Here is a 26,355-nt window from a genome sequence, read left to right on the forward strand (position 1 = left end):
TTTGATCAGTTACTGATCCTTGAGAGGATCATCCTGCTTGTCCCATAACTAGTTACTTTGCTTAAGAGATTTTGGGGTAGGATCATGTTAAAGGTTTTCTGAAAGTTCTAGTATACAATGGAAACTGAACCACTCTTGTCCACATGCTTGTTGATGCCTTCAAAGAATTCCAATAGACGGGTGAGGCATGATTTCCTTTTATAAAAGCCATGTTCATCTCTGATAATTCTGTTCTTTACTAGAGTTTCAACCGCTGTGCCTAGATCTGCGATTAATTTTAAGAGTTTGTAAATGCCAGAATCGCATGGAACCTTTTTTAAAAAGTGCTCTAACCCTGCACCTGGTACAGTGGCTGATTTAAATAATGAGTTACATACCACAATTAGTAGTTTTGCAATTTTGTACTTGAGCTCCTTCAGAACTGTTGGGTGAATGCAGATGCTAAAGGCAGGAGAGATTGCCTTTGTTCAAGCTCAGGGTATTGGTGTCAAACCTGTAAATGAATTCCAGTTCTGCAGACTGTGATTGGTTGGTGAAATTACAATTAAGAGTTTGCAGAACTGGAATTCATCCACAGGTTTGATGATATTACCCTGGGCTTGAACAAAGACATTAACTGGTTGGCGCATTAGAAAGCCAATTTCTCCTGCCTTTAACACTTGCAATTCCACATCGAAAGCTATGTATGGGACACATCCTTCCCACTTAGCCTTATTAACACGGGTCCTGCAATTGACAGGTACTTCTGCTGTTATAGATCTCTTGGCTTCTCTTATTTCCACTCCCATTCATCTGATGACGTGAGTTTTGCCACAAAAGCTCATGAATCCATATACAGGTAGTCCCCGAGTTACGCGGATCCGACTTATGTCGGATCCGTAGTTACGAACGGGGATTTCTCGCCCCGGAGAACTAGAGCAGCGGGACGCCTGGTCCCACCGCCCGCCTTCTCCGGGGCGAGAAAAGCTGATCTGGAAGCGGCGCGGGTCCGGCCCCCGGTGCTCCGCCGCTTTGTTCAGCGTCTCCCTGTTCTGCAGACCAGGGAGACGCTGAACAGAGCGGCGGAGCACCCGGCTGGACCCGCGCCGCTTCCAGATCAGCTGGAAGCGGCGCGGGTCCGGCCCCGGGTGCTCCGCCGCTCTGTTCAGCATCTCCCTGGTCTGCAGACCAGGGAGACGCTGAGCAGAGCGGCGGAGGACCCGGGCAGGACCCGCAGCGCTTTCAGCTGATCTGGAAGCTGCCGGTCCGCCCGGGTCCTCTGTGGCTTTGTTCAGCGTCTCCCTGGTCTGCAGACCAGGGAGACACTGAGCAAAGCCACGGAGGACCCGGGCCGGACCGCGGCGCTGATCTGGAAGCGCCACGGTTCGGCCCGGGTCCTCCGCAGCTTTGCTCCACGTCTCCCTGGTCTGCTGGGGGGGGGACGCAGCTAGTGCCCCCCCAGCAGACCAGGGAGACGTGGAGCAAAGCCGGGGGCCTGTGGTAAAGCAGGTGGGGCACTGCCGGTTGGTCCCGCAGCACCGCTTCTTGGCACTACTGGACCAACCCGGCAGCACCCCAGCTGCTCTGCCCCAGGCGTCCTGATTCAGCTGCTGATCAGTTTCAGCAGTGGCTGAATCAGGATGCCTGGGGCAGAGCAGCTGGGGTGCTGCCGGGTTGGTCCAGTAGCTCTGAGGAGCAGCCGCGCTACTGGACCAAGCCAGCAGCACCCGAGCTGCTCTGCCTCAGGCGTCCCCAAGTCAGCCGCTGCTGAAACTGACCAGCGGCTGACTACAGGAAGCCCGAGGCAGAGTTGCTCTGCCCTGGGCTTCCTGGAATCAGCTGCTGATCAGTTTCAGCAGCAGCTGACTTGGGGACGCCTGGTGTTCTTATCTTGAATCTGTATGTAAGTGGAACTGGTGTCCAGATTCAGCGGCTGTTGAAACTGATCAGTTTCAGCAGCGGCTGATGCCAATTCCGACTTACATACAGATTCAACTTAAGAACAAACCTACAGTCCCTATCTTGTACGTAACCCGGGGACTGCCTGTATGTTGGTTAGTCTTTAAGATGCCACAGGACTACTCATTGCTTTTAAAGTTACAGACTAACATGGCTACCCCTCAGATTCTTTAGCATTTTGATTGTCCAGTAGCCTCACTGATTCTTTTTTTATTTTGGGGGGCTGGCTTCCTGCTTCTGCTGTTTTGTTTGGTTTTTAATCCAGCTTTTGTGTCTTCCTAATTGCTCTTCAGATTCTGTTTATACTTTTACAGTTGACTTGCCAGAGATTGTTCCTTTCTGGTTTCCTTGCTAGGACTCTCCTTCCCATTTTTAATGGGTGTCTTTTTGCTGCTAACCACCTCATTTACTGTGAGTGTGTCTACACTGCCCAAGTTACAGCACGGTTACCACAGCACTGTCACGTGGGCAGTGTAGACACACTACTGCTGGGGGAGAGCTCTCCCAGAGATTTAAAAAAAAAACAACACCATCCTAAATGACCCAGTGGGGTTAAAGTCTGTGGGACTGGAAAACAGGGTAGGACCTTCAAGGGAGACTGTAGCTTAATTCAAAAGCATTTTTACTGTTGCTTGTAGCCCTGTCTGATTTGCTTCCTAGGTCACTTGGATTTTATTTTATTTTTCCAATACACCGATTCGTTCTCATCCCTTCGAGCACAGCTACATTTGCCCTAGCAATGTTCTTAAGCTGTACTGTGCTTTTTGACTCTCTAAAAGAGAAACAAATGTTATTGGTGCTCTGAGTGTTCCCCGGGAGGGCTGGGACTCAGGGTAGACAACACTGGGGAAATTCAGGACTGGCAGTGTGTTGATCACCTTGCCAGGTGTAACCAGAGCGGGGACTGGGTAACAAGCAGGTTGCTGGAATCAGCAATGCTGAATTCAAGCTCTTAACCCACAGACGCTCAGAGCAGGCTGGGAGCATCCTGACAAAAGCAGCAGAGCCTTGAGGCACTTAGGGTTACAGGGCACATAGTGATACAATCCCTCACTTGTCTGGACTGCGCCCCAGAATGGGACATTTACACCCAGACCTAAAAGCCCTATTTAAATGGCTGAACTGATGACTAGTCAGGGCTGCTTTAGCAATAACACCTGTTCTGCAGAGAGGTCCTGCAAGTCAGAATTGCAGAGTTCAGGCGCCAAGTTTCAGGAAATTCCATTTCATGCATCTGACAAAGTGGGCTCCAACCCAGGAAAGCTGATGCCCAAATAAATGTCGGTCTTAAGATGCCACAGGACTCCTTGGCTGCGTCTACACGGGCGGGTTCTTGCACAAGAAGATTTATGCTATGGCGTCAGAAGACAGGGCTTCTTGCACAAAAGCTACGCTCTTTTCTAACCGGTATAAGCCTTCTTGCACAGGAAAGCAATTTGGATGCACAGGAGGGGTTTCTTGCGCAAGAAACCCGTATGGCTAAAATGGCCATCAGAGCGTTCTTGCGCAAGAGAGCGTCCACACTGCCATGGATGCTCTTGCGCAAAAGCACATAGGGTGGACGTGTTCTTGTGCAAGTTGTTCTTGCACAAGAACCCACCAGTGTAGACATAGCCCATGTGTTTAGGTGAGTGGTTTCAAGTGAATTCAGTGGTGAAAGTGATTTAAATTCCTTATGGGTACTGTTGTATCACAACGCACCTTTGGCCGGGGGGGGAGAGAGCTCCAGGCCAGGACTGGGAAGGCACAGGAGGGGGGTCTTAGAGCTGGGGCAGTCCCGGTCCTAGTCATGACCTGGTCCTGCCCTGTGCTGCTCCTATTCCCAAAGGGAACTGTGGCTGTGGGCATGTTGCGTTTGGAGGATGCTGCATGCAGGCAATGGCGGGAGTTCACAAAGACACAGAGCGCCCCCATCCCTTGCACTGATAAAGAGACCACACACCAGCCTATTTTCACCTTTGGCTGCATTACAGGATAGCCAATATGTTGTGGAAGGGTGGCATGTACCCATCGAAGGGATGGAACACTTGGACCATGAGAGAAAGCAGCAGCCACTAAGCTATAGTCAGGCTGGATTATCCATGATGCAGCTGCGGCAAAAGTCAAGAGAACAACAAATAGAAAAGAGGGCTGAGCATACCAAAGGGTGTGCCAGGCACATTACAACACTGACACTGTTCAATACATGCCACAGCCAGCAGATGTCTGCATGCAGAGTGGAGTTCCACCTTGGAGATGGCCCACAGGAGATAAAGCCAGAATGGCCTTGATTCATTTTATTGTATAAAACCCCTTCTGGTAAGAGAAGGGGGGTGATTCTGCCTCTCCAGACAGTTTCAAATGCCAGTGTAGGGTCTGATAGCCCATCACTGAAATAAAAGGGACCAAAACCCTAAATAAATCCATCTTGCCCTGTCTCAAAGTTCACACCGTGAAAGCTCATAACGCCCGCCCACTTTATCAATGAAAGATATGCACAGCGATTGCTCCCTCCTCAAGTAATTATTTACAGTGGGCTTGATAATAAAAGAGGTGTTCTTATTAAGTATAAAAAGTAGAATTTAAGTGCTTGCAAGTGAAAACAGTCAGACCAAAGTAAATTACTAAATTAAAATGAACGAGAAAAGCTTAACTAGTTCTAATCCACTAAAACTTGTTCCATGCAAATTCTTACCCAAAACAGCTGTTCTTATTTCAGGTAAAAGCTTCAAGTCAGAGTCACTCTTTACACTGATTTGGGTCTACAGCGTCTTCAAAGTTTGTTGTATCTTCTTAGGGTGTGCCAGGCAATTTCAAAGGCCAGCTGAAGAAAAAAAAAAAAAGACTGCATGCTTCTCATGGCATAAATAGACTTTGTGCGGCATCCACCATCCCCATGGAAAAATACTAGATTCAAGATGGATTCCAGGACAGGGTAGCATGTCTGTCCTATTGGCTCAAATGTAGTTGGTCCTAGAAAAACGACCGTCCATCGGTTGTTGGTTTGAGTAATGAGTCATTAGGTGTTTGAAGTATCACCAATAGCCCTTGTTAGCATACTCATAACTATAAAAAAATCCATACTTCATATTTCTAACTTAACATTCAAGAATGATACATGCACAAAATTAGAACAGACAGATCCAGTGGATTGTAACTTTAGAAGCAGCATGTTACATGACCTGGTTTTCATAAAGTATCTTTGAGTTATGCATGGTCCTAGTCATAAGCCAATTTTCATAAAGCATGGGGGGCCGTGACAATATTGTAATTAATTTCCTCCTGGGGGAGGAGGAGACTATGCCAAGCAGCTCTTCAGCATGGTAAATAAATCCCCCATCCTGCCAGTTGAATTGATTCTAGCGACGGTCTGCATGGACCTTAAGCATTTCAACAGAAAAGGTAAGAAGTGATTAGTTTGTGGCATCTGTGGTACTTGTCAAAGGACCTTCACAAAGTTCTCCCTAATAGATGAATACCTTGCATGGCAGACTGTCCCCCATCCTGGGTGGAAGAGGAATACCGCACCCGCTCCTGGACAGCGAGGGGAAAACACTCTTTGGCTACGTCTAGACTGGCATGTTTTCCGCAAATGCTTTTAATGGAAAAGTTTTCCGTTAAAAGCATTTGCGGAAAAGCGTCCATGCCAATCTAGATGCACTTTTGCGCAAAAAAGCCCTGATCGCCATTTTCACGATCGGGGCTTTTTTGCGTAAAACAAGTCTGAGCTGTCTACACTGGCCCTCCTGCGCAAAAGTTTTGCACAAAAGGACTTTTGCCCGAAGAGGAGCAGCATAGTATTTCCGCAAGAAGAGCTGATTTCAGACAGTAGGAAGTCAGTGTTCTTGTGGAAATTCAAGCGGCCAATGTAGACAGCTGGCAAGTTTTTCCTCAAAAGCAGCTGCTTTTGCGGAAAAACTTGCCAGTCTAGACACAGCCTTTGAGAGGGGAGGATGACGTTTGACACTCACCGCTCCTGAAGGCTTCCTGCTTGGCTTGGAAAGCACTGTGAGGAGGGAGTATCCCCACGGGAAGCGGGGGAAAAAAAAATCAGCCTCATGCAGTGAAAAGTAGGGCAAGATCAAAACAAAAATTGCCTGGAACTCCCAGGAATCCCTTTGCAACAGCTGCATACACTAGATTGTGAGCTTTCTGGTCGGTGTGTGTTCAGCACGGTGAGATTCTGGTCCATGAGTAGGGCACCTTTGTGATCCTGCAGCACAAACACACACACACCTCTGCCCCTGCAGGACTCTGAGCACAGCTGAGAAAAGGCAGCATTTAGATTTCCATGGGGTTCCTCTCCCTGCTGGGGCACCTCCTCCTGGTTGCTCTGGGGTTTAGCTCCTTGAAGGTCCAATGGTCCCTGCTGCTCACCTCACTCTCTGGGACCCAGGGGCTCTCCCTTCGTGGCTTGGCCTGCCAGCCAAGTCTCTGCACCGTCCCCATTCTGGGCATCAGAATCTTCCCATAGAAACTGTCTCCAATAATCTTCGCTGCCCAGCTGCTGGTACTGCCCCAGTTGCCAACGGGCAGGGGGGCTGACAGACTCGTCGGGTCCCTGGGCAAGGCTGTTGCAAGGAGGGCCTGGCTCTGCACCCGTAGGAGGGCAGGGCCTCAAGCAGAAGGGGCAGGGCTGGAGCTAGCTGCCCCCAGGCAGCCTCCGTGCCACCCAGAGCATGTTGCGCAGGGCTCTGGTGGAGATTTAAAGTAACAGTGGCAGCGATCAGGAGCCCCGGGCCTTTTTGAATTGCTGGGCCCCAGGGCAGGTGCCTCCTTGGCCCCTCCCTGTTGGCAGGCCTCCTGTCAGGAGCGTAGGCCCACCCCTCTTCTCCTGCCTCCAGCTCAGGGACTCTCAATCTGTGTGAGCTTTCCCCCGGTTTCTTACCCTAACCGCCAGAGTAACTGCAGGTTCCCTCACTGCAACCCCTTTCCACAGCCAGCTTCCTGGCCTTGTCCTAGCAGCCCCTCACGGCTGGGCTCCGTCAGCATTCAGGGATTGCTTGGGCCACCCACTTCCCCTCAGCTGCAGCCTCGGTGGTTGATCTGCCCCTTGCAGGCTAGTGTGGGCTGAACACACCATCACTCCCTGCCAAATTGTCTCCACCTGAGCCTCTGGGAAAATAAGCTCAAACATTTCAAACACAGCCAGGCTGAAACAGTCCTTGGGGTCCCCAGACACACAGCCGATGCCTTATCCCCGGTCACGCTTTCCGGGCAACCTGTTTTCTACTGGCTCTGAACTGCAGCTCTTGTGGGGAAAGTCCTCCAACACGGCAGTGTGGTGAGAGAGAGGAGAAAACCATGCACTGGTGGGATGTTTAGAGGTAACCCCAGTGTAGAATGTCCTGGCTTCCTAAAGGGTGTCATTTCATGCACCTCTTCTCTTCAGGCCTTTTTTCTTACAATCTAGGCCAGGCTTAAGATTGAAGAAGTTAGTCAAGAAACGTCCTTAGTTGGTTTGTTTTTTTCTGTATAATACATGGAAGAAAGGAAACTGTTTATTCCAGTCCTGGAGGAATTCAGAAATTACTATTGCTCCAAACACAACAATTGCAAAATGCCTATTACAGTAAAACTTCATTAGTCTGGCATCCAATGCTCCGGGACTCCTGATGGTCCGGCTCCATCAGGAACCCGGAAGTGCTGGGGCAGCCGGACAGGCTTCCCCCATTCAGCTGCTGCTGAAACTGACCAGCAGCTGAATCGGGGAAGCCGGGAGCAGAGCAGCTGGGGTGCTGCCGGGTTGGTCTCGTAGCGCTGCCCCTCTGGGCTGCGGGACCAACCCGGCAGCACCCCAGCTGCTCTGCCCCAGGGGTCCCCGATTCAGCCGCTGCTGAAACAGATCAGCGGCTGATTCCAGGAAGCCCGAGGCAGAGCTGCTTTGCCCAGGGCTTCCTGGAATCAGCCGCTGATCTGTTTCAGCAGCGGCTGACTTGGGGACCCCTGGGGCAGAGCAGCTGGGGTCCTGCAGGGTTGGTCCCACAGCACTGAGGGGCAGCACTACGGTACCAACCCGGCAGCACCCCAGCTGCTTTGCCCCAGGCATCCGGATTCAGCCGCTGCTGAAACTGACCAGCAGCGGCTGAATCAGGGACGCCTGGGACAGAGCCGGACTATCGTAAGGGGGGGCTATGAGGGGTCAGCGGTGGCATCCCCTCCCACCCCACTCCAGACGCCTCATAGCCCCCCATTCCAATAGTCCGGCATATCTGATAATCCAGCACCCCCTGGGTCCTAAAGGTGCCGGATTATCGGAAGTTTACTGTATGTGCCACCAAATAAGTAAACGACATTATTTCCTGAACTACTTGTATGTCATGTTCAAACCTAAACTTTAACAATCTTACCCGATCTGGTCTCACATACCAGTGGGCTCACAGAGACACAAACCTTACTAGAAGAGACTAGTCTTTATTTGGGATCCTTTTTCATGACGATCCTTACCCTGACTAAAAACTCAAGCCGGCTTTCATCGCTGAAGGATCATACAGTCATGACCACGGAACAACTAAAAGCCAACATACAATCTGCAGCCAAAATGTCACTACCTAAATATTCTGTCATTCATCTCAACACTTTGTATATGAAATTCTGTTTATTAAAGTAGCCCTCGCAAGCTTTCCTGATACAAAGTACAGTAAGATTCTTGTACTTTACAACAAAGCTTCACTTTATTAAGATTTTTGTCAAGACCCCAAGCACCCCCAGTCCTATTGCATAAAATAGTTTCATTAAGGAATGCTTAAAAACACACAAAATCTATCCCGTCCCCTCCTTCCCCAGCCAAAGCCTGGGAAGATGTCTGTGCAAGGACTGAGGCAATCAAAGAAAATTTCGTTTTTACAGACACAGCCAGAATCTGGAATCATTTTCATGTGCTAACCATGGAGGCGCTGATCAGTTCCATAGTTCAGGCTAAGTTCCATTTTGCATTAAAGTAGGGGATTCAGCCTCTTTGCTTTGCTTTGTATACAAAATAAGTGTGTGTCCTCTCCAGTCTGACTCCACTTGCTCTTTGAGTACAGAAGGAGGTTTTAGGTCATTTACATGTCCATTCATTCCTAGAATGAGGCATTCAGACTGGGTCCTTTAAGAAATTAGTGTTGGCATGAGTCTTTTCTCCGTCCTGAGTGATCTTAGCGGAGTAGAGCACCAATCGCCACTCTTCCTTGCCAGCTGATTTGCAAAGAACAGTTCTATTGGCTGAAGTAACTCAGTAGTACTAGGGTGATTGGACACATGTGGCAAGATGGATGGTTTGGCCCAACTGGCATTTTCTTCAAAGATTCCAAGCAGCAACTTCTAATCCATTTGCTAGAGCCAGTTGCAGTATTTCAGTTTTTCCTCTGCTCTGCACCTGCCGGGGCTGGCTTTGAAGAGGCGATTAGCCAGCCTCTGCACCCTTGTTTGGGCATTAGTGTTTGTAAAGCTCCCGATTGGCCCTGCCGCGTGGCTCCACTGAGCAAGCACTGCCAAGGGAACTAGAGGGGAAACAAAGGGGAAGTCCTAAAAAACAAAAGATATTGGGACTCCAGGCCTGGGGTCTTTCTCTCCCTGCTCCCTCACAAAGCATATTGCTGGTCTCACGAACACACGCTTCTAAACCACTAAGTTAGTAGCCAACTAACAGCCAGTCTGTTTTGGTTGATTTGTGCTGCTTTAGCAGTGCAGCACAGTCCTCAACCTAGGTCAGGGGGTGGCCAACCCATTTAACAAAGAGAGCCAAAACCGCAGCAGAAAAAATGAGAAGAGCCGCACCAGAATTGTTGGGCAAAACCAAAAAAATTTTTAAAAATGTTTTGTAAGGAGGCTGCCCCTTTAAGACGGCCGCCATCTTGGGCACCATTTTTTTTAAAACCCCACAGCTCCGACCTGGTAAGCACAGGGAAACCGGGGGTTGGAGGGGCTCTAACAGGGGGCAGGGACAGTTTGGGGGGGTGCAGGAGCAGCGTCGCAAGCTGTACTTTTGGGGGGCAAGAGCTACATGTGGTTCACAAGCCGCGGGTTGGCCACGGCTGACTTAGGTGAACTGACTAGTGCCCTCTGGCTGCTTTGCATTGGTTGGGTATCACAGTAAATCCACCCTTGAAAGTTTAATTTTTGAAAAAAACGATTGAAGATGGGTGCCATATATCTGCAAGCCCTTAGAAATACATGGTAGCATTCTCTTTGTGTTTCTTATTTAGTGTTCCTCTATGATATATTTTTTAAATTAGGGAAATTCCCCAACAAAAAAATATATTAAGAGGAAGTTAAGGTTGAAAAGATACCTCAGTCATTAAGGATTAAACAACCTGTGACTTAAGAAGACGTGATAGTGATCTCAAAACCTAGCATTACAAAACCAGTAAATTCACCAAACAACCTTAACTCTGCCCTGGAGTCATGCCAAATTGGGGGGAAGGGGTGGAATTATGTGAAAAAAAACTAACTTGTCTTTAAAATTATTTCTTTTTCCAACCTGGGATTACAAATCTTAACCACTCTAACTGTAATCACCAGGTTACTGCGTGGTGTCACTACAGGGCAGAGTTAAGGTTACTCAGGTGCATTGATTATGCATTTTTAACCTTATGATACATACTCTCATCCTTAACATCCTCTTACTGTAGACTTTCACCTAGGAATAACATTAATGATATTTAGCTATGACCTAGCACTTTTCATCCACATATCTCAAAGCACCTTACAAAGCTTATCAGTATCGTTATCCCCATCATACAGATGGGGAAACTGAGTCACAGAATGACAACGTGACTTGCCCATTATTACACAGCAGGCCAGTGGCAGAGCTGGCAACTGAAGTGAAGTCACCCAAATACCAGCGCAGGGCTCTATTCAGAGGGCCAAAGTTTTCCTTTTATCCTCCTGGTTAAAAAAGGCTGGTATTTTCATTAAGCTGAAAATTTTTTTTCACACTGAGGCTCTAACATCCACAGCCTGTTATCACCAAAAGGATAAGATTCCTGGTATTACACAGATCCCTTTTAAAGCTGTTGAAAAAAATATCCTAAATGTAAACTTCATTGCATATGACCATTGCAATCCACTGTGTTACTCGTCTTCCTCATGGTCTTCAGGGCTCCTCTGTAGGACAGAGGTCAGTTTATTCTGTAAGACAGCTGCCAGCTTTTTAGAGGTTTTCTTGAGGAAAGCACTCCCAGGGTGGGCGTTACTGACATGCAGATACAAGTCCTCTTGCGTCGGGCCCGTGTAGCCACAGTCTTCGCAGACGTAAAGTTTATCGCGCCGCTGTTTGTAGGCATATTGCTGCTGTACCCCATGGATCTTTTTGAGATGAGATTCCAGAGAACATCGCTGGGTAAAGGCCTTGTTGCAGATCTCACATTTGTAAGGACGGATTCCTACAAGGTCAGAAGACATTACTTGTTATTAATGATTATGAATCACATGTCTTGTAATAACCCTTTGGGACCAACCAAGAGAAACAGCCCCATTGCACTAGGCTGCAAACAGGGATTAAGAGATGGTCCCTGCTCTGAACTGCTTACAAGCTAAATAAATATTTACACTTTCCTAGGCTAAAGAGTTTCTGAAGTGCGTGTCTCAAGCAAAGTGTCTTACATTTGTAGTAGCCTGGTTCAGAAACACACAAAAGTGTTTCAATGAGCCCTACGCACATGTTTAAGCTGAACAAGGAGGCTTTCTTGACTTACTGTCCTAAATTTATACAGAGTTGCTGACTCTCATGATATTGAGATATTAGGGGTTTGGAATAGCTGCCATGAGGAGAGACAATCCGACTAGGACTTTTCAGCATGGAAAAGAGGAGACTAAGGGAGGATATGATTGAGGTCTATAAAATCATGTCTGGTGTGGAGGAAGTGATAAGGAAAAGTGATTTACTTGTTCCCATAACATAAGAACCAGAGGTCACCAAATGAAATCAATGGGTAGCAGGTTTAAAACAAAAAAAGGAAGTACTTCTTCATGCAACACACAGTCAACCTGTGGAACTCCTTGCCAGAGGAGGAGCATAGGTCCATCAATGGCTATTAGCCAGGATGGGCAGGGATAGTGTCCCTGGCTGCCATTTGTCAGAGGCTGGAAATGGATGATAGGGGATGATAGGGGATCACTTGATGATTCCCTCTTCTGTTCACTCCCTCTAGGGCATCTGGCTTTGGCCACTATCGGAGGACAGGACACTGGGCTAGATGGACCTTTGGTCTGACCCAGTATGGCCTTTTTTATGTTCTTATGACTTTGATGGGTCCACAGTTTCACCCGGGCTACGTCTACATTGGCCCCTTTTCCGGAAGGGGCATGTTAATTTCACAAGTCATAATAGGGAAATCCGCGGGGGATTTAAATATCCCCCGCGGCATTTAAATAAAAATGTCCACCGCTTTTTTCCGGCTTTTAGAAAAGCCGGAAAAGAGCGTCTACACTGGCCCCGATCCTCCGGAAAAAGCGCCCTTTTCCAGACGATCTTATTCCTAGTTTTCATGAATGCTGAGAAAAACCTGAAAATGTTTTCCCTAAACGACTCAAAACCCAGAAGACAAATCAAAATCACTCACTTTAAAAAATAAAACCACTTGATTTTTAACCCAATCTCATGATTTTCAGGGCCCTGGCTCACGTGTTTTGAGCACATGGCATTGGCAATACCAACTACATTGCCTGTCTTTCCAAAGTGCTGGGCCCACTGACTCTCATCGGGATTGGTGGCTGTTCAGGGCTAATCCAGACCACTTAGTTCAGAAGTTGAACTGGTTTCACTTAATCGGTTTAAAAAATAATGCAATTAAAGCAGTTCAATTCTCTGTGTGGACATTCCCAGACTGTTTTTTGGAGCAGTTATATCAGTTTAGTTTGAGACTTGAATTTAGTGATGCAGGCTAAACTGATTCAGACTGAACTCTCTAGGGCAGCACCCTTGGGACCTGATCGGAACTGAACCAGAGAATTTGCCAGACTACGGGAGGTCAATATTGTCTGGCAGTATTACCAACCCGTCCACCACTTACTGGGCTCTTCGAAGACGTTTTGGGGTAAACTAGAGCTAAGTAACAGCACAGAATCCTGAGAGCCAGGACTGGTGGCTGTAAACAGACTTAATGGGACTGCAGCAAAGTTGGTTACACACTATGATAAGTGGGCATTCGGCTAGCTAAAATCGTGCCTAATCATGGATGCTGCTGGACTACAGAGGTTCAACCTGTATAAGTGAGGTTTCAGTTGGTCTGAATGTCCATATGCACGAGACTGGCTTAACAAAATCAATTCAAGATTATGTGTCTGTCTACAGGTGGGAATTTACAAAACAGCTGTTCTATTTTCCTAAATTTCCAACTTCAGGTAAACTGGTGCAACTTTGCATTTATTCTTTCTGATTCTGCAAATATTTAGACACAAATGCAAAATAGTCTGTATGCTCAGGGCTTTCCTGCTGCAGCTGGACAAAAACAAAATGAAAAGAGGAGTAAAATTCCCGCATTCAGATGAAGGGACGGCAGCTTTGTAATCGAATTGAGCACTGTTGATGACTCAACTTCTGAATCATTTTAGAAGAATCATCCAGCTAGTTTGAGGCTGGAAGAGGGAGATTCTCAAACACATATTTCTCTGATAGTGTTAAAAAGTTTGTCCCAATCCTAGCAGTCAGGCCCTATCTCCACTACAGGTGCAACACTGAAACAGCAGAAGCGCTTTAGCTATGCCACTGTAGCATCATTGTATAGACACTTCCTGTCGTGATACAAGGGATTTTTCCATTGCTCTAGGTCAGGGTTTCCAAATAGCGCTCCATGCAATGAGTCCAGTGACTCTGCAAGAAAATATTAATGACGGATGTGACACCCTGTTATTTTGTTACTAATTTTCTGATGGTTTTCTTGAGAGAAAAAAAAAGAATTTATAAAGAAATGAAAATAGAATTTAAAAAATTGGTCTATTTATTTGGGTACCTATTGAATTAAAAATCCTGATATTTTATGGGCTCCACCAAATGTTCAGGAGTCCATACAGGCTCTGTGGCTGAAAAGGTTTGGGAAACCGTGCTGTAGATAGTCCATCCCCCCAAGCAATGGTAGCTAGATCTACCGATCCTTTCATCAACCTAGAAGGCTTTAAACTGTGGAGTTAGGGCAGCATAACTACCACACGTGGGGGGGTAGGGTGTGTGTGAATTTTTCACAATTTCCATGAAAGCTTGTTGGAGTTAGTAATAGAAATGTAGCCGTGTTAGTCTGGTGTAGCTGAAGCAAAATACAGGACTATGTAGCACTTTAAAGACTAACAAGATGGTTTATTAGATGATGAGCTTTCGTGGGCCAGACCCACTTCCTCAGATCAAATAGTGGAAGAAAATCTTCCACTATTTGATCTGAGGAAGTGGGTCTGGCCCACAAAAGCTCATCACTTAATAAACCATCTTGTTAGTCTTTAAAGTGCTGCATAGTCCTGCGTGTTGGAATTAGTCTGCAGAAGAGAAGAGCGAGGGGGGATTTGATAGCAGCCTTCAACCACCTGAAGGGGGGTTCCAAAGAGGCTGGAGAGAGGCTGTTCACAGAGGTGACAGATGACAGAACGAGGAGCAATGAACTCAAGTTGCAGTGGGGAGATCTAGGTTGAATATTAGGATAAACTATTTCCCTAGGAGGGTGGGAAGCACTGGGATGGGTTCCCTAGGGAGCTGGTGGAATTTCCATTCCTAGAGGTTTTGAAGTCCTGGCTTGACAAAGCCCGTGGCTGGGATGGTTTAGTTGGGATTGGTCCTGCTTTTAACAAGGAGGTCGGACTTGACAACCTCCTGACGTCTCTTCCAACCCTAGAATTCTATGAAAACGGCCAAGTTTAAAATCGAATCGGAGGAAACAAAACTGACCTCTTTTAGCAATAATGCCTTTGATTTAACAAGATGAGTTTAGGCTGGTTACTTTTTATGTTCAATTCAGCTCAGGCAGTGGGAAGAGACAAGTCAGTTTCACGTGCCTGCTCTCAGGCATTATTTCAGAGCAGCAAAGTTTTGCTCGGAAGCACAGCAGGGAACGATAGTTTCACTGAGACGTTCCAGTATGTTACATATGGACATGTGTCTGCTGCTTTAAACTGTTTTAGTTCTTATTAAAAGCTTGTTTTTACCCAATCTAACCTCGGGGCCAAATTGAACCTGACAGTTTGTCTCAAAATTCTGTTCCCTGCTGCTATCTCCGACAGCTTTTCATGCACACATGGAAGATCCCACAGCACTTTTCAGATAGAAAGACCGGTATTTTGGCCAACAGTACATTAGATGTCGGTGTCTGTGCGGGAATGATGGGTAAGCCATAAATGCCACGTTAGCCAGACGCTGGAGGTGCAGTGGGGTACCCGGCTAATGGTTCTGTGCTTAGGAAAACCATACACACAACGGGGATGGTCCTGAGCTATCAGGGAGCATGCTGGGCAGTCACTCGGTGTCGAAATGCTGCTGATTTACAATGACCCCTGTTTCATAGGATAACTCAAGAATGCACCTCCAGCATCTGGCTAACGTGGCATTTATGGCTTACCCATCATTCCCGCACAGACACCGACATCTAATGTACTGAGGAAATGTTGGCCAAAATACCGGTCTTTCTATCTGAAAAGTGCTGTGGGATCTTCCATGTGTGCATGAAAAGCTGTCGGAGATAGCAGCAGGGAACAGTGACGAGTCGGGAGTCTAGTGCCCCAGAAATTGCACTGATGCGACTAGATTGATGTAGTTAAACCAGAGCAGCCTTCTTGGGGACACACTTCAAACCAAGCCATCCGTATGGGTTTGGCTTAGTTCCCTTATCTGCCACTCTGACAAGAGCGTGCACAGAAGGATTTATAGGAAGTTAGGCTCCCTCTGTACAAACCCTCGCACTGGTTGACATCAGTGGGTGCAAACCCTGGTGTGAACACACTCATTCCAGCCTGACAGCGGCATGTTTTGGTTCAGCTTAATCCTGTTCCTAACTGAAGATAAACGGGCACAAGAACGTCCACACAGCCTTTGGGGCCTTCCATGTCTGCCCAAGCCCTTCGTTCAATGGATGCAATTTCTGTGGAATAGCAGAGTGATTCTGCCACACAGCTGGCTCTGGGGGGCGTCTGTGCTCAGGGCAATGAGAGGTCAGACTTGCTGCCCATCTTCCTTCAAGCCAGCCAGTCCAGAGGGGAGGCAGAGTAGGACGGAACCAATCAACCAAACCAAACTGGAGTTTGTACCGAATATAAAAATCCTAGTCGGTGAAATTGCACCCCTAGGGAATTCACCCAGACGCTGCTTTCTCTAGCCTCTAGGAGGCAGCACACTCTAGTTTTCAAATAGGATCTCCACCTGGGAAGGTGGCAGACCAGCCACTCACCTGTATGGGTCCTGATGTGCCTCTTCAGATCAAAGGTGTCGTTGAACCCTTTGCCGCAGAAGGTGCACAGGTGTCGCTTCACTTGGCTGTGACATTTCACGTGGCGGTTGAGCATCCGCTGCAAGCGAAAGCCTTTGCCGCACAGCTCGCAATTGTGCAGCGCTGCAGCGTCGCACGTGCCGGTTGTGAACTAATGGACGGAAATAAAACATGGTTGATCCTGGGTTGACAGGCAAAGAACGGGGGGGTTGCTCTCTGCAGAGTGGAAAAAATCCTCATGGTAAAAATCCAGGGGAAAGTGAATATTATTGCAAACAGTACAGCCTGAGGTCATAGCTCCCCCCGGCAATATGAGACCAACCCCTTGTATCCATGTTCCCTGCATCAACCTCCCTGCCTCATCAGGGCTTATATCTCCTAAAACATTAGGGCAGGAGGTCCGTTGCATCACAGCCAAACACAATATGGCTTCCCTGTGTTACATTTGCCCTCCCCACGTCTGCATTATCAGTGTCACAGCCTGGATCTGACCATGGAAAGTGTCATTTCACAATACACCAAATGATCTGCCCAAATGTACCCAAGACCTGATTTTCAAAGGCACAAAGGATGGCTAGTATCCAGCTCCCATTGACAGTATGCTAATTCTGCATTAGCCCCTATCTATTAACACATCCTGTGTCCAAGGGTTTGTTTCAACAGCACCATTTTAATAAAGAACTCTTTCCAAACGCTACAGATCCCACTAAAAGAGTTGCAGTTGTTTTGTTGGGTTATTATAGTTAGCAGAATTGCATCTTAATAACATAGATGTGGGAAATTATTCCAGATGGGCCATATTTTCAGCTGATGTCAATCAGCTTCTCTCCATTTAAGTCAGGGGAGTGCCACCAATTTACACCCGCTCAGGATTACACGTATATAAAAAAGTTTTAATTGCTCAGAGTTAAGAATTCTGCAGAATCAACAGCAGACATTTTCATGGAATTCTGGATATATTTAATAAAATGAGCTGCAGAGATAGGCTCATACTTGTAGGGGTCAGAGTTAAGGGTGCTACGTGAATTTCAATCTCTTGTTCAAACTTATATGAGAAAGGACAGACTGAATGATAGGATATGGAAGAGAGCAGGATTCCTAAAACTTATCTGGGATTTTTTGTATTTGAGGGGGGGAGGTGAGAGAGAGTTGGAAGAGATACAGCTATCTCAACATTGAGTTGGAGGGGGAGAAATGAAGGAGACTCCCTCGATTTCCACAAGAAATTGTCTAGGTGTTACACACTCTGAGGCATGGATCATAGACTTCAGTGGTTCTCCTGAGGTCCACACAGACCTTAAGAGTTCCACTGCTTCTTTGGGCAAAGTCCATAGCTCAATTCAATGGACAAGGAGCAAACTCGGGGGTTTTCCAAAAGACGAAAGGGAACCTGTCACATAAGTCCTAAACTGGGATAACAGAAACACGCAGTCGTGATAAAAAATGTAAACATGCAAAAGATCCAGCCAAGTACGCCAGCACGTGCTTTACTGTACCAGTGGTCCCCAACGCAGTGCCCGTGGGTGCCATGACGCCCGCCGGGGCATTTATGGGTGCCCACCGAGTGATCGGGGCCGGCCCTGGGCGCATGGGCGTCCTCCCTCCCCCCGGGCACGCGGCGCATGGCCGGCCCTGCCCCCGGGGGCCTGGCAGCCCCAAAAGGTTGGGGACCAGTGCTGTGAGCCTATAAGTAAGCCTTTGGCTTCAATAGGATTCTTCACATGCTTAGCTAAGCAAGGCATTTTGCTGAATTGAGACCTTGATTCTTGTCTCCATGAGACAGTTATGTCTGTTAATACTAAGGTCTTGTCATCCCAGGAAAATGTTACCAGTTAGAATTATAGAACCCCCCTAGATAAAGCACACTTCAGCCCTCTGCTACCAGGTTATTTTCAGTCTAACTTAACCCCCTTCGCAAGCAACATAAATGAAACCACAAACACAAAACCAGCCACACTTATCCCAGAATAAGAGCATCTACATAGAGGCTCTGAGAGTATAATCAAATCTATTGGCATTAACATCTTCGTTTACACCAAAAAACCTTCCCCATATAGACGAGCCCTAAATCAGTTTAGAATCACTCCTTGGCTACGTCTACACTGGAATGATTTTCCGGAAATGCTTTTAACGGAAAAGTTTTCCGCTAAAAGCATTTTCGGAATAGCGCATCTAGATTGGCAGGACGCTTTTCCGCAAAAGCACTTTTTGCGGAAAAGCGTCCGTGGCCAATCTAGACGCAGTTTTGCGCAAAAAAGCCCCGATCGCCATTTTTGCGATCGGGGCTTTTTTGCGGAAAACAAATCTCTGCTGTCTACACTGGCCCTTTTGCGCAAAAGTTTTTCGGAAAAAGACTTTTGCCCGAACAGGAGCAGCATAGTATTTCCGCAAAAGCACTGACAATCTTACATGAGATCGTCAGTGCTTTTGCGGAAATTCAAGCGGCCAGTGTAGACAGCTGGCAAGTTTTTCTGCAAAAGCAGATGATTTTGCGGAAAAACTTGCCAGTCTAGACACAGCCCTTGAGTGAAATCAATGCAGCTTTCCAGTATAAACAAGCTTTCAGTTTATCTCAAAGAACTTCCTCTTACTGAGGGACAGAAGATTTGTGTACCAACAAAGTTGCCAGAGGTTTGGTTGGGAAGAAAACCCTTACAAAGCAAACCAGCATGCTGTTGTGTTGACTCTGCAGAGACTGAAACAATAGAAGGGTCTTCCCCCCTGTTCATCTCACTTGTCTGTTAATTCATTGGAAAGTCTTACTGTGGGCTAATCTTTTCATTCTTGATTCTAATACAAAAAAGGTCAAGCTAATGGGATTATCTGAAGTGATTGGACCCCATGCTGGTGACTCAGCCATTTGGAAGCCAGTCCCTTATGGGAAAGGCTCAATGTTTTGATTATGCTGGCAGTAAAACATTATTTAGAGAGCTCCCAGTGCTTGCCGCTAGCCATTCAGGAGATGTCTATACTGCAGTAAAAGACCAGCAGCTGGCCTGGGCCAGGCGACTCAGGCTCACGGAGGAAGGGAGAGTTATACAGCTGCAGTTTAGATATTCAGGCTGGGGAGAGAACCTGGGATCTAAGACTCCACATGGGAGGAGCATCCCAGAACTGGAGCCAGAATGTCTGTATCGTATCGGCATTGTCTAGCCCCAGACACCCAAGTCAGCTGACCAGTGCCAGCCACTGTGTGCCCCGAGTCTATCACAGTGTAGAGGTTCTATAAAACACAGGGTGCGAGTATCAACTAGTTGACGGAATTTCCATCGACTAGTCGATAAGGGAAGAAACTGCAGAGTTAGCTCCCAGCCTCAGGAGCTAACCTCACTGTGGCTCTACCTTTTAAATGTATGAAGTGCCACCAGGCGAGCTGGGATAGCTGATTGTCTGGAGGCTCTTAATACATTTAAAAAGCAGAATCGTGGTGTTTGGGACCAGGCACGAGCCAAGAATCAGTTGATTCACGGCTCGTCCTGGTCTCCCACTATGCCTCTACCTCCACTGCCCCCTACAGAAACGTTGCTGGGGGGGGAAGGGGAACTGGCTTCTAAGAACCTACTTTTAAGCTGGCTCCCCCCAGCACCAGTTCCTATTCCCCCCCACTTGCTGCCTCTGATAAACTAGTCACAAAGCAGAATCTGCGGTGTTTCTAGAGAACTTGGAGATATTCTGCAGAAACTAGGTTACTAAAACGATATGTATTTGTCCATGATCTCACCTGTGACTTTAACAATATCCAAGATTAAAATATAAGGAACAGCAGTAAACTAGTGAGCAAAATACATCCTCATTGAAATTCCACAGTTTGAGCAAAAAATAACTTCCCTGTTGATTCTATTCTTCCTAAGCCTAAGGGTGTGTCTAGACGACAGAGTTTTGTCGACAAAAGTGGACGTTTGCCGACAAAACTATACCTACGTCTACACTACCGCTGAGTTCTGTCGACATAACGTCGACAGAACTCAGCAGTTTTGTCGACGCCGGTAAACCGCATTTTACGAGGCATAACGCCTTCTGTCGACAGAGTTTCTGTCGACAGAAGGTGTTATTGCATGTAAACTGTCCTTTGCGTCTACACTACCATGTCGACAAAGCAGCTTGCTTTGTCGACAGAACTGAATGTAGAGTAGACGCTCTTTGTCGACAAAAGTTTTGTCGACAGTATCTGTCGACAAAACTTCTGTCGACAAAAGCCTGTAGTCTAGATGTACCCTAAGAGTCCTATATCCTGCAATCAGCTCTGTTCCAGCATGAGGCTCGACCTGCACAGAGTACATGGCAGAATCAGGCCTTAAGGCAATACAAAGCTATTTTGTGTTTGATCATAGCACAACTAAATAATAAGGAAGAGGCAGAGAATTAGGTTTTCCTGAGCCCTGGCTATTTGGCCTCACACTCATCATTGTCAGCCGTAGCAAAGCAATGCTAGCAAGTCCTGGCTCAATGGAAAGTAATGCAAAAACAGGGAATTTTGAAAATCTATAGGGGGCACGTATGGAACTATAGAGGGCAAGAATAGTGATGCCTCTCACTCACTCTCACTGTGGCTATGAGTACACTAGAAATATAGTAGGGAGGTTGTTATAATTCACTACAGGTTGAACCTCTCTAACTTGGCATCCTCGGGACCCAATCAGTTCCGAACCAGAGAATTTTCCAGACCACAGGAGATCAATATTATCTAGCAGCTTTACCAACACTTCCACTGCTTACTGGGCTGTTAGAATAAATATAGGGGTAAATTACTGCAAAATAACAGCACCGAACACTGAGAGCCAGGACTGATGGCTATAAACAAACTTTATGAGACCGTGGGAAACTTGGCCATGCCTATGAAAATTGAACATCCAGCTATCCAAAATCATGCTGGGCCACGGACGTTGCCGGACCAGAGAGTTCTGGACTAGAGAGGTTCAACCTATACTAACATGTGATAGCTAATATTGTTAAACCCTACATAGATACAGGACGTTACAGTAGTTCCATCGAGGTAGCACTACAGCTTCCCTTGACTACATCAGGGGTTTTTCATGTTCGCCATCTTATTGTAAAAACACACCTATTATTGCCTTGCACAGACCTAGCCTATGGTATTGAGCCACCCTCCACTGCAGTCAAGGGGAACATCTCCATTGACATCAGGGGAAGATGGATAGGGTTGGATTGTATTTTTCACCCTAGTCTTCCAGTCCATGCTACACTTGCAATGATGGCTTAGCAGTGGGCTGGACTCATTCGCTCTGAACGGCTTTCACACCAGACAAGAGGGCTCAGTCAATTGCCCTTTCCCTGTCTTGCCCTTTCTGCTGAAATCCACCGGCTCTGCCTCACAGGAATGGAGACAGCTGGGGTTTGACTCCGTCAGGCCCCAAAAATACGGGTGTACCTGTGTACACACCAAGCACACACACTGGCTGAATTTTTCAATAGTTATTTGCAGTAGAATTTAAGAGTTATGAGCCCGGGTTACAAACTGACCAGTCAACCAACCATTTGGAACCAGAACTACACAATCAGGCAGCAGCGGAGACTTTACCTTAGACCTTACTTCATCCCCTGCTTTTCAGCACAATGAGCCACCCACATTCTCCACACTTGCTTATCAGCTGCCATGAGATCTAAGTCCTCCCATTTCAAATTAAATTTTTCTATGTTGTTGATAATTGTCCACTTCCAAGTCATCCTACAGCTACCCCTCTTTCTTGTTGGATTTTCTGGCTTCCCACTGAGAGCCATAATCAACAATAAAAAAAATTAATAGAGAACAGTCCTGCATTAAACATAAACTATTAACAAAAGTAAGAAGAAAGTGGCACTTTTCTTCTGTGTGGAAAAGTTTCAAAGCTGTATGAAGACCCTGTTCAGCTGTAAACTTTTGAAAGAACCACCATACAGTTTAGTTCAGAGTTACAAAGAGTTCAGTGTTACAGCCTCTATTCTGCCGGTGTTTGTAACTCTGAGGTTCTGCTGTAACAGACAATTCATAAATTTCAGCAGAAGGGATGTGTCTAAATCCCCTAGGCTGATTAAGACTTTTAGCTACAGTTTTTGAGCGGTGGGGGAGCTTTGTATTTAACTGAAAGGCCATTTTCAGGTCATTTCTGGGGATAGATTGGCTTTGCTCCCCCACCCAAATTGCAAGTCCTGGGCAGATGTGGAATTTGTCCCCAACCTGTGCGCAGCACCCCCCACATATAGATGTATGGTAGTGACAGGTGGTAGGATCGAGATCATCCAAGGTGCCTAACTTCAATGGGAGTCAGGTGCCTAAATACCTTGACGAATCAGAGCCTGTGTTCCTCCATTAGCAGGGGCCTGTCACCAGGTTGGCTGTGCCCCCTGGGGGTCATATTAGGAGAGGCTGGCACCAGGGACTTGTTCTGTACCTTGATTTTTGATCTGACCACTGGGCGCTTCAGGGCCAAGTCCAGTAGGGTCCCCTCCGTGTTCCTGATCTCGGCTGCTGGCTGAGGAGTCGGGGGGTCGCTTGGCTCAGCCTCTCTCGTGCTGGTGGCGCTGCTGCTATTGCTCTCCAAGCTGCAGCTGTCTTCATTGCGGTAGTTCAGCAGCACACAGCCGATCCCTCCTGGGGCGAGGCAGAGAAGGGGGGTTACTGGAAAAGGGAGAGACGCTTCCTACAGGGGAAAGGGCTGGTCTGGATTCAGAGCTACCACAGGAGGAGGAGTGCCCTGGGGAGGGGCAACAGCAGCAGGGTGTAGGGGGCAACTGCAGTGCGACCAAGGGCAGGCTGGGCTTGGGACTGCCCACAAGAGGGTCAGGGGAGCAGAGTGGATGGGTGCTGCCCAGAGCCAGGCTGGCAGGGTGCTCTTGGAGGGCACAGGATGGCAGGGTGCTGCCAGAGGGCACAGATGATGGTGGGGTGCCAAGCTGCCAAGGGGAAGGAAGGCAGGGCACTGGCCAAGGGTGGGTGGGCAGGCTGGCAAGAGGCAGGCAGGGCACTGCTGCAGGGTGCCTAGGGTGGGGGAGGGATACCAAGCTGGCAAGGGGCAGGAAGACAATGTGCTGTTCATGGCATGCAGGGTAGCGATGTCAGGGGATGCCAAGCTGGGAGGGAGGCCCCTGTGCAGGGTGGGTGCCAGGCTGGCGAGCAGGCAGAGTGCTCTCCAGGAGCCGGGGAGGCGGGGGCAGGAGCCAGAGTCATGCCAGGCTGTCAGGGCACTGCCAGTGGGTGCAAGTGGCAGGGAGCGATTCCAGGCAGGTAGGGGGTGGCAGGTAAGCAGTGGGCAGACAGGGCACTAGTGGTGAGTGCAGGGTGCCAGTCTGCTGGGCAAGAGGTAGTCATGCATGGGTCAGTTGGTGAGCGCTTGGTCCCAGGCAGGCAGGGGGCAAGGCAAACGGCAGGGGGTAGTGCCAGGCAGGACAGATAGTGGGAGTGGGGTGCCGGGCAGGCACAGAGTGATACTAGGCAGGGTGCAGGTGGCAAGGGTGGGGCTCCAAGCTGGTTGGTAGAGTGCAGCGAGGAGTGCCAGGCTGGCGGGCAATCAGGGCACAGGAGGCAGGGGATGCCAGGCAGGTAAGGGACAGGCAGGCAGCAGGAGAGGTACCAGGCAACGAGGGGGCAGGCAGGGGGTGGGGTGCAAGGCACAGGTGCCAGGATAGGCAGGCACAGGTCAGGTGGTGGGGCAGGGCGCCAGGTAGGCAGATGGCAGGCAATGTTCCCTCTATTTTTTTTTTTTTGGCTAGCCACGTGCAGAATAAACGTTGTTATATGCACCAAGGCATGTGTGGGTGTGCACCACCAATAGAAACACATGTGGATGGCGCTAGGTGCTTGGCTAATGGTCTGGGAGGCATCTGAATCTTTCCTGGGCTGCTACAGGGAACACTGGTGGCAGGGAAGTGGCAGGAAGGTAGGGGTGCCTGGCAAGGGGAGGGGCACCAGGCAGGGAGGGGGCAGAGTGCCAGATGGGCAGGGGGGCCAGGCAGGCATGGGGAGCCAGGGGTGGAGTGCCAGGTAAGGGGCGGGGAGCCAGGCAGCCAGGGGCAGGAGGGTGCCAGGCAGGGGCGGCCCTGGACTGTTTGAGCAGGGCGGGCAGGGCAGGGTGGGGCGGCCCAGCTAACAGTGCGCTCGGTAACTCAAACACTAATGGTCCCAAAGTTCAAACAGCCCAGCCGGGCCGGGCTGCAGCTTCCTCCTTCCTTCCCGTTATACCCGCGCAGGGGGGCCGGGCCCAGCCGGTGCGCTCAACAGCCGGCCCGCAGGCATCGCTGCCAGGGCACTAGGGCCCGATCCTGGGGGCGTCAATGGGAAGACGTCCCCCCCCCCCCTTTGGATCTGGCTCAGAGACCAGCGGGACAGGGAGTCACTCCAGTGGGGGCTGGATCCAGTACAGTTGGGGGAATGTCTCCGGGGATCAGCTAGGATCAAGGGGTGCACCCCCCACACCCACAGTCCTCCCCACACGCTGATCCTCCCGCACACCCATCCCCACACCCCCACAGCCCTCCCACACGCCGATCCTCCCGCACACCCATCCCCACACCCACAGTCCCCCCCACACGCTGATCCTCCCGCACACCCATCCCCACACCCCCACAGCCCTCCCACACGCCGATCCTCCCGCACACCCATCCCCACACCCCCACAGTCCCCCCCACACGCTGATCCTCCCGCACACCCATCCCCACACCCCCACAGCCCCCCCCACACGCTGATCCTCCCGCACACCCATCCCCACACCCTCACAGCCCCCCCCACACGCCGATCCTCCCGCACACCCATCCCCACACCCCCACAGTCCCCCCCACACGCTGATCCTCCCGCACACCCATCCCCACACCCCCACAGTCCCCCCCACACGCTGATCCTCCCGCACACCCATCCCCACACCCCCACAGTCCCCCCCACACGCTGATCCTCCCGCACACCCATCCCCACACCCCCACAGTCCCCCCCACACGCTGATCCTCCCGCACACCCATCCCCACACCCCCACAGTCCCCCCCACACGCTGATCCTCCCGCACACCCATCCCCACACCCCCACAGCCCCCCCCACACGCCGATCCTCCCGCACACCCATCCCCACACCCCCACAGCCCCCCCCACACGGTGATCCTCCCGCACACCCATCCCCACACCCTCACAGCCCCCCCCACACGCCGATCCTCCCGCACACCCATCTCCACACCCCCACAGTCCCCCCCACACGCCGATCCTCCCGCACACCCATCCCCACACCCCCACAGTCCCCCCCACACGCCGATCCTCCCGCCCCCCCATCCCCCCACGCCCCCTCCCACAGTCACCCCGTCCCCCGTCTTCACACTCACTCCGCCCCCCCCCAATCCCACCCCCCGCACCCGCCAGCCCCTCAGGCCCCCACGTGTCCTTTTCCCAGCTGCGAGTCACTATCACGTGCGACACCCCCCCCCCCGTTTCGTGGCGCCCCCCTCCCCCCTCCAGCCCCGTCTGTTCTCGCTGGGAGCTGCCCCTGTGCCCCCCCAGCACAAACTCCGACCCCCCCCCGGAGCCCCGCTGCCCTGGGGCTCGCTCTGCCCCCCCCCCCCCCGCAGCGCGCCCCGGGCCGTACCTGGGATGTAGGTGTCGGCGCGCTCCTCGTCCGGCAGCTCATCCCAGCTGCGGCTGGCGGGCTGCGGGCTGCGCCGCTTCACCAGGAAGGCGCGGGGCATGGTGCGGGCGCCGGGCTGCCCTGGCCCCGCGAGCGGCTGCCGCGCGCCCCTCACCGTGGCTCCCGGGCGGGGGGAAACTTTCCCGAGCTGGCCTGGCGCCCGCACCAGGAAACTCGGCGGGCGCGGAGCATGCGTGCTGCGGACATAACGGTGTCAACAAGGCGGCTTACCTGTCCGACCGGTCCGAGCGGCTCCGCGTGGCGCCCGCCCCGCCTCCCGGGCACGCGGGCTGCAAAGAATTCACGGGGGGGCCGCCTGTCCTGCCCCCGCGTCCCCCCCCGCCTCAGCCCCCCCGCCCGCAGGTACAGCCCCCCCGCCTTAGCCCCCCCCGCCCGCAGGTACAGCCCCCCCCGCTTTAACCCCCCCTCGCCCGCAGGTACAGCCCCCCCGCCTTA

The 26,355-nt window shown here is 49.9% G+C and overlaps 1 protein-coding gene across 1 annotated transcript; it reads right to left on the bottom strand.

Moving 5' to 3' along the window:
• Nucleotides 1–8,341: 8,341 nt before the first annotated feature.
• Nucleotides 8,342–26,105, bottom strand: OVOL2 (ovo like zinc finger 2). Its single transcript, XM_075925756.1, has 4 exons — nucleotides 25,861–26,105; nucleotides 22,694–22,893; nucleotides 16,266–16,455; nucleotides 8,342–11,285 (listed from the first exon to the last, which is right to left on the bottom strand). Exons 1-4 carry the CDS (start codon nucleotides 25,958–25,960, stop codon nucleotides 10,975–10,977), a joined length of 801 nt encoding a protein of 266 aa, XP_075781871.1. The 5' UTR covers nucleotides 25,961–26,105; the 3' UTR covers nucleotides 8,342–10,974.
• Between the last annotated feature and the right edge of the window lie 250 nt (nucleotides 26,106–26,355).

The sequence above is a fragment of the Pelodiscus sinensis genome, chromosome 3, assembly GCF_049634645.1.
Source record: "Pelodiscus sinensis isolate JC-2024 chromosome 3, ASM4963464v1, whole genome shotgun sequence".
Lineage (NCBI taxonomy): Eukaryota > Metazoa > Chordata > Testudines > Trionychidae > Pelodiscus > Pelodiscus sinensis.